The following is a 21,642-nucleotide window of genomic DNA, read 5'->3' as shown; positions in this document are numbered from 1 at the left end:
TATGTTGATTTAATAAAGCCCTATACAACTTGTGGCTATGATATCTGAAAGACTATCTGCTTCCACTTTGAAATCTTTGGAGGCTCTGCTTTGGGTGCCTCTAAGATGAGGCAGGTGGCAACTAACCAGGCCTTCTTGGTGATGGCATTCCAGTTGTAAAATGTTGCCCCGAGACACTCAGCTGACACCTATTTTCCAAACTTTAAGCAACACCTAGAAGCAAAGTGGTTCTCCCATGCTTTCAGTTAGTTGCCTTTCTGCTATATTGTAGTTTTAAGTGCTTTTACTCTTGTCTTACTCTTGTTTTAATGCTGAAAGGCATCATCTCATAACTGCCTGGGAGGAGGCAATGTTAAACCCCTCCTGTACACTACCAAAGAAAACCACAGGGCTCTGTGGACACCAGGGGTCGAAATCGACTTGATGGCACACTTTACTTATAACTATGATCGGTCCCTGCAGCCCTTTCTGGTCTATGGACTGCAATAAATTGATTGATTAAATCAAGTAATAAGGCTTTCGGATAGTTTACAGTACACCCTTAACTTCTATTTTTCTCCCAAAGCTGAAAGACAACAGCTATTTCAAGACACTCTCCCCAGCATAGCAGAGTAGAAATCTGAACTGGGGTCATTCACGTCCCTTCCTAACACTGCCCACTATTGACCCCCTTAAGTCACAACATGCCTGTTGTATTTGAACCCTTATATGAGAAGGATCTGCATGGTAGAATGAATAGTGATTTGTTGTACCACTGTAAACAAAAGTGGCTCACTGAATGGAGGTTCTGTGCATAGCCAAAAACCTTAATGTGTTTTCACACTAACACTCAAATTGTCCCACTTACATTTGATTGATTGATTGATTGATTGATTAAGTGCCGTCAAGTCGGTGTCAACTCTTAACGACCACAAAGATAGATTCTCTCCAGGATGATCTGTCTTCAAACTTGGCCTTTAAGGTCTCTCAGTGGTATATTCATTACTGTTGTAATAGAGTCCATCCACCTTGCTGCTGGTTGTCCTCTTCTCTTTCCTTCAACTTTTCCCAGCATTATAGACTTCTCAAGGGAGCTGGATCTTTGCATAATATGTCCAAAGTATGATAGTTTGAACCTGGTAATTTGTGCCTCAAGTGAAAATCCTGGATTGATTTGTTCTATGATCCATTTGTTTGTTTTCCTGGCTGTGCATGCTATCCTCTAAAGTCTTCGCCAGCACCAAAGTTCAAAAGCGTCAATGCTTTTTCTATCTTGCTTCTTGAGAGTCCAGCTTTCGCATCCATAGAGTGCAATGGGAAAAACCACTGTCCGAACAATTCTAATCTTTGTAGGTATAGACATGTCACGGCATCTAAATATCCTTTCCAAGGTCTTCATTGCTACTCTACTAAGTGCTAGTCTGCGGCGTATTTCTTGACTGTTGGATCCTTTACTGTTGACAGTTGATCCTAAAAAGGAAGAAGCTATCCACCATTTCAATATCCTCATTCTAAGGCTGGTTGCTGTACCCGTTGTCATTAGTTTAGTCTTCTTTACGTTTAGTCGTAGTCCCATTCTTTCACTGTGCTCCTTGACTTTCATTACTAGAGCTTGCAGATCATCCACATTCTCAGCTCTCAGAGTGGTGTCATCAGCGTAGCGTAGGTTATTGATGTTCCTTCCTCCGACTTTAAAACCATGCTCATCTTCTTCCAGTCCAGCTTCTCTCAGTATATATTCAGCATATAAACTGAATAATGAAGGAGAAAGTATACAGCCTTTACTGATCTGGAACGAATTTGTTTCACCACGATCCATCTGGACTGTGGCATCCTGTCCTGTGCATAGGTTTCGCATGAGAACAATGAGGTGTTCTGGGATGCCCATTTTCCTAAGGATATTACACAACTTGACGTGGTCAACAATCAAAGGCTTTTCTGTAGTCAATAAAGTATGTATTGACTTCCTTATGGTATTCTTTGGCTTTCTCAATTATCCAGCGTGCATCAGCAATGATGTCTCTTTGTTCCTCGGCCTTTTCTGAAACCAGCTTGAACATCTGGCAGTTCCCTTTCCATGTAGGGCTCTAATCTGTTGGATGATCCTCAGCATTATTTTGCTAGCCTGTCAAATTAAGGATATTGTGCGATGGTTTGATAAATCTGTTACGTCTCCTTTCTTTGGTATGGGTATGTAGACTGACCTCTTCCAATCTGTTGGCCTCTGTGTGATTCTCCAAATTTGCTGACATAGTTTGGTTAGAGCCTTGACAGATTTTTCTTCTGTTGCCTGCCATATTTCTGTAGCCATTCCATCAATTCTGTAGCCTTCCAACTTGGTAATGATCGGAGTGCTGATCTAATTTCATATTCCCATACTAGAAGTTCTTGCAAGTAGGGAATATCTTCTAGAGTAGGGATCTTCAACGTTGGGCCCCCAGATGTTCTTGGACTTCAACTCCCATAATCCCCAGCCAAAGGCCACTGGGCCTGGGGATTATGCGAGTTGAAGTCCAAGAACATCTGGGGGCCCAACATTGAGGGTCCCTGTTCTAGAGTATCTTGGATATTGACATCCCTGCTGTACAGATTTTCAGTAAACTCCTTCCATCTCTGTTTGATCTTCTCTGAATCAGTTACTATCTGTCCTTTGGCATCCCTTAATGTAGCAATTTGAGGTTGGAACCTCCCTCGAGTTCAGATATCTTTTGGAAAACTTGCCTTGTTTCTCCATGTCTATATCCATCCTCAGGGTCTTTACAAATGTCACTGTAGTACTGCTCCTCATCTCTTCTAACAGCTTTCTGAAATTCCCTATTAAGTTCCTTCTGGAGGTCTTTATCTTTCTTGACTTGGCTTCTCTCCTCTTCTGGGTAATTTCCACCGTCTGTTCTGACATCCCTTTTGCTTTCTTCTGTTTCTTGGTCTTTGGCAGTCTCTTTTCACATTCAACCTTAACAACATCTTTGATTTCATCCCACAGTTCCTCTGGTTCCCTATCAATGAGGTTCAGAACTTCAAAGCGGTTCCTGATGTTCTCCTTGAAAATGGTGGGTACATTTCTCAGGATCATATTGTGGAAGCTGGATAGCTTTGTTTTTCTGCTTTAGCTTGACTTGGAACTTGCACATGAGCAGTTTGTGATCTGTTCTGTGTACTCCATCTGGTGATGTCCATGTGTATAGACACCACTTTGGTTGGTTGAAGAATGTTTTAGCAATGGAGAGATCATTGGCTTGGCAGAAACTAAGAAGTCATTCTCCTGCTTCGTTTCTGTTTCCTAAGCTATATAGGCTGACTGTATTTTCCTCCTTACCTTTTCCAACTTTGGCATTCCAATCTCCAATCACCAGCATCACATCTTGCTTGCATGTTCTGTCAATTTCAGACTGAACTTAAGCATAAAACTCATCAACTTCCTCTTCTTCTGCATCAGTTGTTGGGCATAGACTTAAAGAACTGTCATGTTAAAGGGTTGTCTACGAAATCTAATTGATATTAGTCGGCCATTGACCGCATTGTACCCAAGTACTGTCATTGCTATATCCTTCCTATGAAAGTTGCTTCTTTGGTTTTCGTGTCCTGAGTAGTAAACGGTATGATTTTCTGAATGAAAGTGTCCCATTCCAGTCCATTTTAATTCAGTGATGCCCAAGATGTCAATCTGTAGTTGATTCATTTCATCTTTCACTGTGTCAAGCTTTCCCATATTCATGCTTCTTACTTTCCACATTCCCATTGCAATTCTGTCTTTGAAGCTTCGGATTTTCTTTTCCTGCACGGCAACATCAGCTGCTAGACGTCCAAAAGGCTTTAGTCTAACTGCGTCATAAACACCATCGGTAACTCTGAGAGATCCTCAGCTCTTCCTCAGTAGCATGTTGAGTACCATCCAACCTGAGGGGCCCAACATCTGGCACTACATCAACAATCATTCAATTTTGTCTATCCATGTGGTTTTCTTGGTAAAATACAGGAGTGGTTTACCATTGCCTTCTCTTGTGCAGTATGAAATGATGCCTTTGTCGTTGTCACTGAAGTGATCATCTGCCTCCAGCACCTTCCTATATCGCTGCTGCACAATATAGGTGCCTGCTTGCTTTAGCTGGGCAGTTGGGATGACCTTCACACTTTGGGTGACCCTACTGGGAGTATATCTCCCAGTGTATTTCGCTCATCCCTCCCAGGAACACCCCACCGCCACCACAATGAGGCAGCAAAGCAGGACTTGTGCGGGGGGGCACTTACATACCCACAATCTAACATTAATGGGACGAGGAGGAAAATTCCCCTTACATACATACAATCTAATACTAATCACATGAGACGAGGAGGAAATTTCCCTCTTATATCAGATTTAACTGGATTTCCTTCCCCAATCCCTAAATGTACTGAACAGCTTAGTCTGGGACTAGGAGAAAAATGTCCAAGGGCTGACTACAGTTTCTCAAGAAGTGTAATGCTTACATCTAGAAGTTGTGAATATGTCTATGGAACTTCTCAGTCTTGTGGTTCAATGGTCTTACATTTATTTACCAGGTTACTCTTAACTCCCCAGTGGTATAAATCATATTATTTTGTAGGATGTTCCTGACCCACATAATTCTGCTATATTTGCTGATCTACTATTTCTGTGCTTTTAAAAATCTATATGTTTATGTTATTTTTTTTAAATGTACACAATCCTGGTTGCAACACAAAGAAAAAGGCAGTTTATGTTTAAAAACATAACATGCTTTTCCAAATACCTGGAGAGGCACTTCAGTCAGTGCAAAAACGACGACTATTTACTTGTTTATTATTGATTTATCAAATTTGTATGCCGCCCTAAACTTCCGTCTCTGTAGCAACTGACACACTCCTCTTGTAGGCATCCTTGAAAAGACCCTGTTTTTTTACTTTTCACTTTCAGGTAGGCAGTTTCCCTCTGATCTTTCTTTCATATTGCCCTCTCTGCCTGCAACAGTCTTTCCCAACTAACCAAATCTACATGTTTTTCTTTGAAAACCTTTTGCTCTATTCTTGCTCACCCACTTCACTCAATGAATACCACTCTCTTCCACCTGTAGTACCACTTCTCTTGTTTCTGTTCCTCTCCCTTCACTGGTGCTCTGTTAATCACTTAGCTAATAGCAAAGGACTATACTGCACCTAGCTTGATGCCACTCAAGTATGCCTAACTGCAAATAACACCTCTAGTGCTTTATGCAAATGTTGGGCAAATCTCCAATTATTGCCATCTGTTTTCTTGGATTATATCTGCTCCTACTGATGGCTGGTGGTACAAGGTATCTGCTAAAACTAGCAGGTGCCCAACTGAATACCCTACCCAAATCTACCAGAAGGCAAAAAGAAGCAAGCAGCAGTTGCTGATTCTGGAGGAGATTCTAGTAGTGTGGCAGAAGATGGGACCAAGTGGAAAATTATTCTTAAAAACAGAAGCAGACAAGCCCTTTCTCTGCACTACAAATATATTTTCCTTTGCCAAGCTCCACAACTCCTGTGAGCGGACCCTATTCATGTTTACTCAAAAGTAATCCTATGGAATTCAATGGAGATTACTCTCAAAACCAATCTCTAAGGGTGCTGGCCACTGGGATAAGATTCAGACAGATCAAAGTTCCTAAGCAAGCAAAAGGAAAAACTGTGTACCCCTAAGTTCAAATACAATAGAGCTCTTGGCCTATAAGAAGCCAAAGACAGAATGAATCCAGCAACAGAAATGGTCTATTATAAGAACTGAAAAGCATGAACAAATCATACTAGGATCAAAAAAGAAATCAAGAATGCTGCAAACAGGAAACCTTAAAGCTGCAGTCAGAACAAAGAAACAGTGCAGAAAAGAAAAGCAAGCTTTAACAGGTAGGTCACTATAAAGCATGCCTATTATGACCAGGCTCAAACTATCATACTTCGGTCACATTATGCAAAGATCCAGCTCCCTTGAGAAGTCCATAATGCTGGGAAAAGTTGAAGGAAAGAGGAGAGGACGACCAGTAGCAAAGCGTATGGACTCGATTACGACAGCAATGAATGCACCACTGAGAGACCTTAAAGGCCAAGTTGAAGACTGATCATCCTGGAGAGAATCTATGTGGTCACTAAGAGTCGACACTGACTTGACGGCACTTAATCATTCAATCAATTATATATAGTTGTATAAAGTTGATATCTGCTAAAGGACAGTTTACTCTGGCCAGATTACTAAAGTATTCTTACTTTAATCTATCCCCTCTATATGCAGCAGGACATGAGTATAACAGTGGATAATTAATGTAAAATCAGGCCTATAAGTATACAGTAGTATATGAATAGGCCAAATGGACAGAGCCCACTTGTACACAAGTATGCATGCATAGGTCTAGGATCTCAGAAATAGTTCCATGAGTAAGAACAGGGAATTTGGTTCTCTCCACCTGTACAATGTGGCAACTAGGCCTGTTTGAGTGCAAGCACCAAGTCCCGCATCTGTTTTCTATATGCATTTTCCAAGTTGTTCAACATTTCTGGGCACAAAAGGAGATGACCAGTTCAGATAATATCATCCATCAGCATCTTCCACCACACATATCCCAACCTCGTCCCTATGTGCTGTTCTACTTTGCCCGCATGCAGGCTGACTGTTTAGGAACACAGGAAACTGCCATATACTGAGTCAGACCATTGGTCTATCTAGCTCAGTATTGTCTTCACAGACTGGCAGCGGCTTCTCCAAGGTTGCAGACAGGAATCTCTCTCAGCCCTATCTTGGAGAAGCCAGGGAGGGAACTTGAAACCTTCTGCTCTTCCCAGAGTGGCTTCATCCCCTGAGGGGAATATCTTGCAGTGCTCACACATCAAGTCTCCCATTCATATGCAACCAGGGCAGACCCTGCTTAGCTATGGGGACAAGTCATGCTTGCTACCACAAGACCAGCTCTCCTCTCCACCACCACCCCACATGGTTTCAGTACTACTTTAATGTCATATTTAAATTGCATGGTGAAGGGATGTTAGAACCACCTACTCCTCCTCACACAATTATGTGAAGCAGAGTGGTATGCTCAGTGGTGGGACAGGGTGTGCACACCCACACATCCCATAAGATCAGTGGACAGTGTTATTCGAACGGGCACAGATTAAAAAAGACTTGGAAGTTTTCCCACGTTTTCTCCTCACTACTATTAGAATCATGGTTTTGATGTGGGGGGGGGGAATGAAAACATTTCAAACTCCCTCTCTGTTGGTTCAGGAAGCTTGGGCTGCACTGCATGGAGCAACTCTGGATAGTATGACAGTCTCTCAATGCCAACAATACAGTCTTGAATATTAAATACTTTATAAAGCGTACTGAACATGTAGTTACTTAACAGGAATTTAAAATTATTGGTTGCTTACCAAAAAAAATTGGCCGTGTAAGCAATGCAGTTACCTCTACTGCTGTCAACTTATACTGCCTTTTTGTGCTATACAAGAGATACTTGGGAAGTTACTGAAGGGACAGGCTGAAGATTGAGAAGTTCTCTCTATTAAACAACTTTACCTTATTGGCTCGAATCTGCTTGTAAATATCTGTTTGCTGTCGGATTCGATACTCTAGATCCGAGACATGCGCTTGAAGCCAGTTCCAGCGACTGACAATGGCTGCTCTGTCTGCTGCCCATCGCCATTCTGACCGCCGCCTCCTGGAAAGAGGGAAAGAAGCATTCTGTAAAAATGATTGGATTTCATGTTGCCCCATCAGAGAACCACCTATTCTTGCCACTTGGCCTTTTTAGAACCTCTTTAAAAAGGAAAAATCCTAATCACCAAAAATCATAAGTAATACAATCAAAGAGCTGAAAGGGATTTAGTGAGTCATACCAACCAAATCATTGCTCTGTGACAAGAAGATATCCTATAACTAAAACATTCTCTACACAGACTTGTACAACTCTCTCTTAAACACCCTCTAAATTTCAAGACCCCTCTAGCCTTTTTATTCTCATTGATGGACTCTCAAAGATTTTCATATATCCTATAAAAATTCCTATATAACATTAATCTACTACTTTTTGTCAAACCTCAAGTAGAAAAATAACGTTTGTCCTTGTGTCCTTTTAGTCTTTCCTAAGGGACGGGGTGGGGGTGGGGATTTCTAGATTCTTTATCACCCCATAGTTCTCTTCCAAACAGCAATATTCTCCTTGAACTGCAAAAATCAGAATGAAAGAACAGAGCTCACATCCAAATAAGGTCTTCCCATCACCAAACAGATGGAGTACTATTACTATGCAAGGGTTATAAACTATGCTACACCAGCATAAAAATAGCCAAGGCCATTCTGACAATAGGGCTAAAACTGGTATTTGGGTGGAGGTTTTCGCAAACATTTTCACCACCTGTAAAAAGCATACCCTCCTTGTATAAACTGGGAGGCTGCAAATAGGAATGAGAGTGCCTGCAGCTCTCCTCCCACTCTGACAGCCAGAGTAGAACAAAGCTGTCTGTCCTCACCAGCTACATAATTCCCATTTTTGCTGCAATCACAGTGTCACCGAGAAAGAGAAGAGCCAATGAGAAGGAGCAAGGGGCAACAAACCAGTGCACAGCAAGTGTTCAGGGAACATGCTGCGGCCTTCCACAGCCCCCTTTTGTGCCAAAAATGTATGTTTGAGAACATCTGGCACAGTATTGACAAGAAACATTGTTTGTTATCCATCACAGACCCTGAACAGTCAACAGAAGGACTCATTGTACATGTAATTCAGATGTATAGGCCCTTAAGAAAAGGGTGGGTTAGAATTCAATACACAAACTAAGGTGCAAAATATCTGTCTAGATACAAGTAATACTATGTTTGACTGCAAGATGGCCAGCAACAGCAGCATGCTTTGTAGAACCTAGGTGTGAGCACTTCAACCCTCACCCCAGCCAAGGTGCCTTTTTTTCCAACGACTGGGCAAGGTGCAATGTCTTTGCTGTTAGCAACATACTATTTTGATCCCTGCCCAATCAAATCAAAGCTATTTGGTTTTTGAATGTTTATGTTTCATGATTCCCTTATTAAGGTTTTCCTTAAGAGGAATTTATGTGGAAGGGAACATAAGGAACATACATTTGCTTTATGTTGCGTAAACCGCCCAGAGACATAAGCTTGGGGTGTACAAAAATAATATATAAAGTAGCTATAGAAATGAACACAAAAATACATTTAGTTGAAAATCTAATCCAAACATTCAAGCACTGTAGCATAATTGTGCATGTTATACCCGGAACATACAACGTATATTACAAAAAAGCAAGAAGCTAGAGCAAGATGCAGGTTCCTTCCATAATCTGACTGACACACGTGGATAGGAAAAAAGGAGAAATTCATCTGTGTTTAACTCTTTAGAAGATCTGCTTGAATGTTTAGATTTTCATCAAGAGAATTTTAAAGTCCTAAACAGCTAGAGTCTTGTTCAAAGGGAGCACCTACTTTCACACATACCTACCTCACTTCCCTAGAATTCCTGGCAGGGTTGATTTGATTAATCGTGATTTAAATCACTTCACAGAAGGACTCAATTTTAATCATTTAAATTACTAGTCAGAAAGATTCTATTTAATGATTTTTTAATAAAAGTACATTTGTTGTCTAATATAACCTTAATAAATATTTAGAGATAGATGTAGGTTTCATTTTTAGAAGGTAGGCACACACTTCTCATAAAGGTATTTCATTGTTGCACTGTTTTCATTAAAATATCCCCTAATGGAGTTTCTCTAATGGCCTGCTGACATGATAGATGTTTCCCTTCTACAATGGAGGATACACTAGGAAAACATTTCCTCAGGACTGCATGAATATATTCTGTAATCTGTTCACTTTTGGTTTCATTTTATATTCCCCTCCCCATCCTGTGTATTTATATCCAAACTCCTCCTCCGTGCTCAGATCTACTCCATCCTCCCAAATCCATTATTCAGTCTTTGACCTTTGTCTTTGCATTTTTTTTGGGGGGGGGGAGCAAGAGCTTGCTTGTGTGTGTGTGTGTGTGTGCGCGTGCGTGCTACATGTACATCACCTGCAGAATATGACTGATCAGCTCTGTTATCTCTCTTCCCATATACCCAGCATAACTGGGGGCAAGAATGACTATATCTTGGAGCAGGGCTTGCTTAGCAGCGATGCTACATTTGTAGAACTCTGCAGTGTGAGGTATGACCAATCAAATCATTTGATAGCTTCCAGAGAATGGCAAAAACATTTTTATTCCAGGAAGCCAATGGAGCAGTATGATATGTAGTTTTAATGTGCAGGTATTATGCTGTTTTATAGTTACTGCAAGTTCATTGTTTTATTTTAATTTTGTAAGGCATCTTGAGTCCTTTATGTCTGGAGAAATCTAACAGATAAACAACAGAAAGGGAGAATCAGGGCAAATATAGACATTTCATCCCTGGATGCTGTTTAACAAGAAGCAGGATGTAAAGAACAAGGAGCTCTCATGACCCTAAAGACTAACATTTATTTTCATGTCGGATGAAAGCAATGAAGTAGTAGCTTTTAGCAGGTTCCAGTACTAGTTCGTTTTTAACCAATGTACTTTATTTCAAAGCACTTTATTAATGTTCCTAAATTATTGCCAACTGAGCTTCCCATCATTTATTTTAGGCTTATTCCTTCTCTCTGAGTAGAATACTCAGAGAGAAGGAATAAGAATACTCAGAGAGAAGGAATAAGAATACTCAGAGAGAAGGAATAAGAATACTGAGTAGCCTTAAAAGTACCAAGCAAAAAAAAAACACCCCTGCTTGCCTGAACTAATACTGTCAGCAAGCCTTGAACTTGCTTTTCCTGGGATTTCTTGGATCCAAGATCTGGGCCAAAACTATCCATGACCACTTAAAATACAAGTTTAATCTGGCATCAAACTTAGGCCTCATACAGGTATAGCACATACTTTTATCATTACTTTCAGGGCCTCTCCACCACTTTATGTTCTATTGTATTTTAATAGGTTGTTTTCAATAATGTGGCAAAAGTGAAACAGAAGTGAACAAAATTAAAAGTCGGACAGGAAAGATGCAAATTATAGCAGTCTGAGTTTTAACAGATGTCACAATATATGGGAATCATTCTTCCATACTGAAACTGCAGGAAAATTCCTACTTAAGCACTCATAATATTTAATCCCAGCTGGATTTCTCCACAGTATGAGCAATTTCCTACAACCTAGTTTCTCAAAGTGTGGCACCTGAGGCTGGAGCTACAAATGAAACAGACTAAAGTGGGAAAGAGGCAGAAGAATCCTGAGGTGGTACAATGGATTGTACCACTTCAGACTGCAGATGGGGGGTCGGGGTTAATGAAAATGGTCACCCCCTCTCTGCTGTACCACATCTCTCCCCGATGTGCCAGCTTGTTTTTAATGTGGCGGAACATTGAAAAATGTAATCCTCCCGTCAGCATTCTGAAGCAGCATAGTCTGTTCCACTACTGCAGGACTCTACCACTACATTTCAGCTGCCAGGCCTGAGCCACTCTGTAAGAAGGGGCAACAAACAAACAAGACTGAAAGACACTATACCTTCCTACACTATTCCAGTTCAAGAATGAATCATTTGACATAAAAATTAGAAGGGATACTATCCGACTGTGAAAGTAATGATGCATTTCTAACAGATGCAGAACTTCTTTGTTTTGTTTTTTTTGAAGAAAGGGTACAGCAATATGGTAACTACAGATCTTGTAGTGAATAGCAATGAACTTATTCAAACAGAACTCTAAAACAACAAAAATCACACACTGAACAGGAAGTACATGATGAGAAGTGTTAGAACGTAAGTACATAAGAACAGCCCTGCTGGATCAGGCCCAAGGCCCAGCTAGTCCAGCATCCTCTTTCGCACAGTGGCCCACCAGACAGGAGTTGAGGGCATGCCCTCTCTCCTGCTGTTACTCCTCTGCAACTGGTACTCAGAGGCCTCCTGCCTTTGAGGCTGGAGGTGGTCTTTAGCCCTCCAACTAGTAGCTGATGATAGACCTCTCCTCCATGAAGTTATCCAAACCCTTCTTAAAGCCATCCAGGTTGTTGATTGTCACCATATCTTGTGGCAGAGAATTCTACAAGTTGATTATTTATTTATTTATTTATTTGATTTATATACCGCCCTTCCGAAATGGCTCATTATGCGTTGTGTGAAAAAGTACTTCCGTTTGTTGGTCCTAGATTTCCTGGCAATCTATTTCATGGGGTGACCCTTGGTTCTAGTGTTATGTGAGAGGGAGAAGAATTTCTCTCTAACCACTTTCTCCACTCCATGCATGATTTTATAGACCTCTATCATGTCTCCCCGCAGTCGTCTTTTTTCTAAACTAAGCCACCCCAGGTATTGTAGTCTTGCCTCATAAGGAAGGTGCTCTAGACCCCTGGTCATCTTGGTTGCTCTCTTCTGCACCTTTTCCAGTTCTACACTGTCCTTTTTTAGATGTGGTGACCAGAATTGTAAGCAGTACTCCAGGTGTGGCCACACCATAGTTTTGTATAAGGGCATTATTATATTAGCCGTTTTATTTTCAATCCCCTTCCTAATGATCCCTAGCATGGAATTGGCCTTTTTCACAGCTGCCGCACATTGACTCAACACTTTCAATGAGCTGTCCACCACAACCCCAAGATCCCTCTCCTGGTCCGTCACCTACGGCTCAGATCTTATCAGCGTATACTTGAAACTGGGGTTTTTCATCCCAATGTGCATCACTTTACACTTGCCAACACTGAACCACATTTGCCATTTAGTTGCCCACTCACCCAAGTTTGGAGAGATCTTTTTGGAGCTCCTCACAATCCATTTTGGATTTCACTACCCAAAAGAGTTTGGTATCATCTGCAAATTTGGCCACCTCACTGCTTACCCCTGCTTCTAGGTCATTTATGAATAAATTAAAAAGCACTGGTCCCAGTACAGATCCCTGGGGGACCCCACTTCTTACTTTTCTCCATTGTGAAAACTCTTCATTTATGCCTACCCTCTGTTTCCTGTCTTTCAACCAGTTAGCAATCCACACATGTACTTGTCCCCTTATCTCATTACGGAGCAAACATGCTGAGATTTGTAATTTGCATACAGCAGGTATGAAACCAAAGTTCAGTTTAGAAATTATTTCTTTCCCAAGAAAAGGGGAGAGAGTAAAGGGGGACAATGACTTTAGAACAGATTTGAATTTCTAAATAAAATGGTGGGGGGAAATAACAAATCCCGTGCGATGTGACAGAAACAATTGCACACCCCACATCATGCTACTAATAAACTATTTTTTAATTTAGTATATTTCTATACCACCTGTAAGCAATGTCTCAAGACGGTTCACAATCAAACAAAACATCCAGACAGATAGATTTAAATCAGTCAAAAACAAGAAGTTGAATTCAAAATCAAATAACATCTTCTTCTTTATATATATTTCTCTAAGACATACCAGCGGCTAATCCCATGCGTGGCAGCTTTCACAAGAGTTCAGAGAGCTGCCGGATAGCCACGGGACGGGTCAGGGGAAGAAAAGTGGTGGTGGCTGGTGGGCGAAGAAAACTGTGCCGGCCGGTGGTAGGACAGGCGGACAAGCTAGTGGTGGCACAGGCAGGCAAAGCGGCGGTGGGCAAGGAAGAAGGTAGCGGGTGGGGGAAGGGAGAAAATGATGGCATCTGGCGGGGGGGGATGAGAAAACAGCAGGCAACAGGCAGAGAAGCGGCGATGCGGGAGGGGGAACGGTGGCGAGCGAGCTAGTATCCCAGCTTGTATCAACTAAAAGCCTGGCTGAACAGGTGTGTGGCTAAACAATGGTTTTCGAAAGGCTATCAGAGATGGTGCCACTCTTATTTTGTCAAGGAGTGTGTTCCACAACCCCAGGGCTACTATAGAAATGGCTCGTCTTCAAGTTGTTACCAGAAGAGCTGGAGGCAGTCACAGACCAGCCTCCCCTATCTTAGGCTGCGGGCTTCATAATAGGGATGTGCACGGAACCAGGCGGGGTGTTCACACTTTAAGGGCGGAGGACGGTGCACTTGCCCCTCCCTCCGCCCCCCCCCCAACGCGCAGTATTTGCAAAGTCCTACAGGGTGACGGCGTATCTCCTTGCTGCCCCATCCACTCCCTGGTCGGAAGTAGCTGACACTTGTGCACGCGCAGCCACTTCCAGCCAGGGAGTGGATGGGGCAGCAGGGAGGTACGCTGCCGCCCCGTAGGACTTTGCAAATACCAAGCTCCGGCAGGGTGAAAGAGGAGGGAGGGGTAAGTGCACCCTTAAAGTCTGCACCCACCCTGTAAGTGCACCCTTAAAGTGCACCCACCCTTAAAGTCTGACCCCCCTGCCTTTGAACATCAAACCTCCCAGTGTCCAAACCTGTTTGGAGGCCCGTAAAAGGATCTCTGAACAGGTTCGTGCACATCCCCACTTCATAATGAAGGAAGTGTTCCATTAAACACCCTGGGGGCCCAAGTCATTGAGGACTTTATAGCTAAGAACTAGCACTTTGCATTTTGTCAACATTCCTGATCACCACCTTCAGCACAGTGACTTACCTTGATGTGTGCCAATAAGATCTAAAATAGTGTTACATCAGACTCCCTAAATAGCCCCAGTTTATCATACAATGACAGTTGAAGCCACCCTTTAGTCATACCTTTCATTCAGATCACTTGTTAATCAAACATTCCTTTTCAACGACAGATATCACAAATACCCTGTAGCCAATACCTTATTTTAATATACTAACTTTGAAAACTGGTTTACAGGTTCAAGAGACTGAAAACCTAGCTTTTTACCTACCCTCCTCCCTGCCCACCTGAAAGTAGCTGCTGATATAAAACTTAATGAATCTACAAATTCACCAGAAGAAAGGTAAACAAAAAGAGGGGAAGAAACTTCTGTTCAAGAAGGCTATATTTAAAAGGAACCAAATTTATTTTGTACTATACTGACTAGTCACTTCATACTATAGGCAAGGCATGGGGACTAGGGGTGTGAATGAACCATTAGATCCTGAACCGGTTCACCTTGAACCTGGCCAGTTGGAAGGATCAATCACAAACTAGGCCCGAGGCGGTCCGGTCCGCGATCGAACTGAACTGAGCCCAGTCCATGGTGAATCAGTTTAGGATTGAACGGCTATGCTTGGAAAGGCCGGAACTACACTGCCGCCAGGCAAGATGGTTGCTGGAAAGAGCGCCATGCGCTTGGGCTGCACGAAGGGGGGCTTTGAGGAGTGGCCACCACCACCTTAATCTACTTTTAAAGGTGTCCCTTGCCGCCCCCTCCCTGGTCACCCTTTAGAAGTCCTTTCAAGGATTCCCCCACCCCTTTGCTCGTAAAGGGGAATCCTTACCGGATTCCCCTATACAAGCATAACCCCTCGAACTGCCAAACCAGTTCAGTCGAGCAGACTAGACCGGCTGGTCTGAGCAAACGTTCACACGGACCAGTGGTTCAGTTCAAATTTGGTCTGAATTCAAACCAAACCACAAATTTCAGTTTGTGTACACCCCAATAGGCACACTACACATACTGAGCTAGGAAACTGCTGTTCAGAGCAGAAGTCATGAAATCCCAGATTCAAACCTCAGTTCAATCATTAAAGCATTAGGTGGTCCTACACAAGGAATTATCTCCTAAATGCAGCCTGCTCACCCAACCCGTAATGCGGATAACACTAGTTCATCTTATTGTGAGGATTATTGACATAGCCTTTTATGAAGATTTTCATACTTGGGATAAAGTACTGTATGAACAGTGTTCTGTGCGTGTTCCTTCCATTTTCCTAGTTTCAGAGTTTCTCAACAACTGGCATTAACACCCACGGCTATTACAACACAGTATACCCAGCAGTTTAATTTATCTCGCTGAACACTAAGCCGGCAATCTTTTAGAAAATAGTAGCTGAAGCAGTTAATAGAAGTGGAAAAATATACAACACCTTTTTTCAGTGGGAAAATAAAAGACATTTCAAAATCATTCAGCTTAGGTTGCCTGCAGAAGCAAGAACATTTCTATTATGTTTATCCAAAGGAGGTACATATTCAGAAAGTGTACCACTAATAACATCTGGCAGCAAGATGTCTTATCACACAGGTTTATTTGGGACAAGGTGGGAGGTGGCAGCATAGGGGATGATCTTACCATACTCACCATTTGGAGAAAACAAGTCTCTTATCCTAAATATATGTAACAGAGAACACATCCTATTGAATTCAGCAAGACTTACTAAAAAGTAAAATATGCTTTGGGCTAAAAAACAAACAAACCCAAAACCCAGTAGAAAAATTCAAACCATTTGTAAAAGAATTTAGTTGAAGTTTTATAGTGTCTGGTTCCTACTTGTATGTTCTATATATAAAGCAAGCAACAAGCGTGTGTGTGTGTGTGCGCGCACACACACACACACGTCTCAAGGATAATGTCTATTACATTATCCTGTTTCATCCTGCATTGCTCATTCTAGCTACTGTCAGGTATAATAATGAACAAATTCTGTGTGTGCACACATGCATACACACCCAGCATACAGAAATTTGATACTGTTTCATCTGAAGAAAGGGCTTCCACTTAAAAAGCTAGATGCTTGCTGCTGAGATTTTGCTATTACACACTCAAGAAAGCAAGCGTATTCAGGTATATCAATCATTTTCATATTTATATATTATTGCATATTTAGTGCATTTATATGTTAAAGTACAGGTGGCCATTATCTGTGGATTCAGCACTCAGTTTCGCGTATCTGTGGTTGGGAAATATATCCCCAACCTCGTTATCCACGGTAAGTGGTCTCGCATATCCACAGTTTTCAGCGCATGCATACTACCCTTATATAGTTGTGTTCTTGCTGCATGTGCTCATGGGTTGAGAGGAGGACAACGGTGGAGCCTTTTTGTGCTTCTAAAAGCCATTTGGCTGCTTTTGGTATCCTTAGGGAGCCTTTAAGAGCCATTGAACTGGAGCTTTGGGAGGCTTTTTGGAGTCATTTCTGCGGCACCTTTGCAAGCCTTTTTTGAATTGTTCCTGTAGAGTTTCTTGGAGGTAGAGGAACTCCTCCAGAATTATCAGGAGGAGTTGACAGAAGAGGAATTGGAGGACATCATTCAGACAGCTTCTCAGAAAGAAGAGGAGATGCTCCCCAAGCCCTTCACCACAAAGGAGTTATCTGAGATTCTGCAGCTGGGGATCTGCCTTGGCCAACAATGTCTTCAAACTTGATCCTCCGATGAAACACAACATCAAGTTCAAAAAGCAGCTGGAGGTTGTTTTGCAACCCTATAAGGTCATCTATCGGGCATTGCAAAGCAAGACCAAGCAAAGCACCATCACCAGCAACTTTGACAAGGTAGTCAGCCAGTGTTCCCCCTAACAGGAATTTCCAGATGATGTTGGCTACAACTCCCAGAATCCCCAGCTGCAATGGCTTTTGATTGGGGATTATGGGAGTTGTAGACAACATCTGAGAATTCCTGTTATAGGGAACACTGTACCAGCCACAACCAGCACCACAGCTCTGGAGTTATCAGAAAGCGACAAGCTCACTTTCTATGGCTTCAGCAGTGAATGAGGATTATGACAATGATAATGCCGGCAGCAGGTCTGCCTCTCCAGGGCCTCCTTCTGCTACCTGATCTGTGTGCCAAGTAGAAGACTGGAGCTGGAGTGCAGTGAACTCTCAACACCACCACAGTGGAGTGAATTAACTCCTCTGAATTTTTTATTTTTGCTGCTGCAGGCCAGAGACTGGAGTGCTGCAAACTTCAGCAGTGGAGTGAAGTAACGCCTCTGCTTTTGTTTAATTTAATTCAGTTTAATTTTGTGCTGCCTCTTTGGCCAACCTACCAACCAACTGGGCCAAGGCGCTTGTGCTGCCAAGTGCTGGACTTCAATTTTGGGGTGAAGAAACTTCACGATTATGCATTGCTGGAGGAGGTGGAGAGTGGGAGAGCAAGAGAGCTGAGGTGGCCAAAGTACAGTGATGTGCTCCATCCTTATTTCTGCTTTTACCCTGTCTTTTTGGTGATTTTCCAGTCATTTTCCTGGGCTCCGGAACCTAACCCCCACTGAATTAAGTTTTCATTATCTGAGGTTTAATTATCCGCAGCTATGGGCCAGAACAGAACCTCCGTGTGTAACGAGAGCCACCTGTATATTCAACACACAGACACAGCAAACCTCACCATGTTTCCATTCTAAAGCTGAGATTTTTAATTATGAACCAAGACTTCCTCTTTTCTTAGACAGAGGATCCCATTTGCTTTAGCCTGCCTTACTTGCAGTGTTCAGATTAAGAGAGATGACATCATTCCGGGACACGGCCAGATGGCTAGGCAGGATCTGTGTAAATGGGGCTTCATGATCCACATCTGAAGTATTATGTTGCTTGCAGAAAACATGACAAGTCCAACAACTTGCTCGTGCATGTTAAGTCAAGGACAAAGCAAACCACAGTGGCTGTTCTTTCTATTATGAACTGTCAGTGTTAACCACTTGTTAAAGCCCTACTGGTCCTTTAGTACCTAACAAAATAATTAAAAGAGATATTCCAGAGCTGTTTATGCAGCACTGGCTGAAGCGGGGGGGAGCACTCCACTCTGGACCAACACTTACTAGACAAAATTTTTTGATTTGTAAGCAAGTCATGCCCCATTGCAACTGCCAGCACTTCTTCAAAATCAGGAAGCCCCTACCTCATGCTGCTGCAACTATGCAAACAAATCAGTGGTCTCTCAAAATCATCTTTAATTGCTGTTGCAGGTGTGATCCTTATGTTAGAAGAGTTTGCAATAGGTGAAATCATTGAGGCAGCACATGTACAGTATGCCTCCTCAATCAGCAGTGACTCTACTTCTTACTTCAGTGACAACCGCCCACCACTACCACTACTTTTATTCTTTGTAGCGGCTCCATTTCAAAAATCATGCTGTTCCCCCCCAATAAGAGGATATGTGTGTGTGTGTGTGTGTGTGTGTGTGTAAGTAACATTAAGAATTTCATTAATTTAACTTATAATGGTGTATGCAAGGACTCTAGTTGTGCAGATCTCTACCATCAGGCAGCAGAACTAAAAGGTAGTTTATATGAATGGGGCAGGGGGAGAGAGGAGAGAGAGGAGTCATGATGTTGAAAAGGATGCCAGGAATGGCAGTTATAGATGGTCAGATGATTAGCACCCACATGGCTCACATTCAGTGTCCGGGCCCGTGAAGTTTTGAATTTCACTATGTGGGCATACTGAAAAATTCTATTTGCCTTCCCCAAAACAGACAAAGCAAGCAAAACCAAAACACAGCAGTAATGTGTGTCCTGAGCTTGCAATGCATCAAGCACACTGATAAAATCAAGAGACTAGAATCCCTTGTTATACTTCCAGCACAGGCTACATTCCAAAGGGGAATTTTAATTCTCCCCACCTCCAGGCTCAAACAAGCTAGATAGCAGATCACAGATAAGGTTTTACACACACAAAAGCAAGCAAAATAAAAATCTGGCTGAGTAGCCATCTTGTCCCAGGGCTGGATTTTCTTCTTTAAGCCAGACGCAGCACACAGTGCAAGTCTGATGGTGCTGCTTCAAGAGCTCAAAATGAAGACCACTGCAGGATAAGAGGTGGCCAGAAAGGCACAGATAAATGCAAGGGACACCCTCATCACCCCTACCATCATCAATGCCATATCTGTAAGTATGCCAAGCCAGCATCACACAGGCAACTTGACTGACATGGACAACCTCCTGGAAATCTAAGCAGATGGCGCTTGTTGCAAAAAGCAAGTTGTGCACATGTGCAGAAGTAGCAATTGATGCCTGTCTCTGCAGACCAATGTCATATGGAGACGGGGGGGTGGGGGTGGAGGGGGAGACAGAAAGAAGGAATAAACAGATGTATCCTGGGAAGATCTCAGCCCTTTATTTACAGAGGAAGACAGAGAAAATGAACGACCAGTCTGAGGCAAAACGAAGAGAAGGGCAACTCTGGAATTTATGAGTTCAGCCCAAAAGGGGTATGTATAAATACTACAGCAGCCGGCCAAGCTAAATTGAGCAAACATAAGACTACTTTTTTGGGTGGGGTGGGGGAGGAATGAGGTCTAGGAAGTTCCTCTTTTCTTCCCTTGTCCTCTGAAACACTTAGAATCATGCAATTCTGAACTAGGAGTAAAAGCATCAAGGTCAAAACATCTTACAAAGTGGGGAGGGGGGGAGGATTAACTGCTCCATAGGGGGGCCCTGGAGGGAAGCAGAGAATGATCTTTAGATATGGGAAAGGGGAGAGAGGGAAGAGGAGAAAGCAGAAGCATCACTACTCTGTCTAAGGGGAAAGAATCCAGAAAGGGAAATACACATTCCTTTCCCAAACTTGAATTTAAAAGTAAGAAAAAAGAAACAATTTAGTGACTGATTCATAGACTGGCACCTCAAGATTATAAGACTGGCACCATCATATTGCTAGGATGCCTTGAATTTTAAGGAACCACAACTCAGCAAAACATTATTAACATTTTAATCTTACTCCTCCACCACTGCTGCTACTTATTCTCTGTCTTGCTTTCATAGCCTTCAATTTTCAACCAGCACTGCTTAGTGAAAAGGCAAAACCATCCAAAATGGAAGAGCAATCCAACTATGCAAGCTCTCAGGGTTGTTATTATTATTAATTTGATTTCTATACCGCCCTTCCAAAAATGGTTCAGGGCAGTTTATACAGAGAAATAACACTCACTCACTCTCTTTCAAGACCTCTAACTCTAAGAAACGAGAATAGTACATACATACGTAAAAACAGAGAGGCAGCAAGACAAAGTGGCAGGTAACAGTCAGAATTACAACTAAGGATCCACTCAAAACCCATTTATACAGAAAATCTTCTGCAAGAAGCAACACTCTGCAAATAATACAGAAATGAATCAAGTACACAAATTCACTTAATGTTTCTCCCCCCCTCCCTTGTTGTGCTGGTCATAGACCGTAATAAACTTTGACTGACTGACACTTAATGTTAATTAAGTAGTACACATAATTTAGAATAGTGCAGCGAGGAAATAACTTGCCTAGGGAGCAGGAGGTTGCTGGTTCGAATCCCCGCTGGTATATTTCCCAGACTATGGGAAACACCCATATCAGACAGTAGCAATATAGGAAGATGCTGAAAGGCATAATCTCAAACTGCATGGGAGGCTGCAATAGTAAACCTCTCCTGTATTCTACCAAAGAAAACCACATGCCTCTGTGGTCGCCAGGAGTCGACACCGACTCCACTGCACAACTTTACCTTTAGGAGGTAGTATAGCCATTGTCCCTATAAGGAAGTTAACTAATTAAAGAGGCAGTATAAAAACCACTGCAATTAAGTAGTTAAGACTTCCTGCAATATGGATGGATATTTGCTCTTATTAAACTTCACACTGGATTGCACGCATATGCACAAGTGTGTACATAAACACATATCTGCCATTAAAAATTCCCTTTTTTGTCATAAAAAGTGTTGGTAAAGGGGGGGAAATCCCCTAGGATTGGATAGGCCCTTCCTGCTCAAGGAAATGTGTGATTTTCAATCCAGTCATACTGCTGTAGAATTTATTACATACCAAAATTACATATCAAAACATCTTTCAGCTACTGCTGCACAGTTAAAGCTATACCAGAAAGCCTGACATAGATATTGTCTATGAAATTCCCCATTCTTCTTC

At 42.2% G+C, this 21,642-nt stretch overlaps 1 protein-coding gene across 5 annotated transcripts in view; it reads right to left on the bottom strand.

Annotated features, from left to right (window-relative positions):
- KANSL1 (KAT8 regulatory NSL complex subunit 1) overlaps positions 1 to 21,642 on the bottom strand; it is a 232,729-nt gene that overhangs the window by 55,737 nt on the left and 155,350 nt on the right. For all 5 annotated transcript variants that reach the window (XM_053263249.1, XM_053263248.1, XM_053263247.1 and 2 more), the window contains one exon: positions 7,502 to 7,643. In XM_053263249.1, the coding sequence (XP_053119224.1) occupies positions 7,502 to 7,643 (142 nt within the window). The remainder of the gene's footprint in view (positions 1 to 7,501; positions 7,644 to 21,642) is intronic.

The sequence above is a fragment of the Hemicordylus capensis genome, chromosome 6, assembly GCF_027244095.1.
Source record: "Hemicordylus capensis ecotype Gifberg chromosome 6, rHemCap1.1.pri, whole genome shotgun sequence".
In the NCBI taxonomy this organism is placed as follows: domain Eukaryota; kingdom Metazoa; phylum Chordata; class Lepidosauria; order Squamata; family Cordylidae; genus Hemicordylus; species Hemicordylus capensis.
The sequence above is the reverse complement of the archived record's forward strand: the minus strand, read 5'-3'. Positions and strand labels throughout refer to the sequence as shown.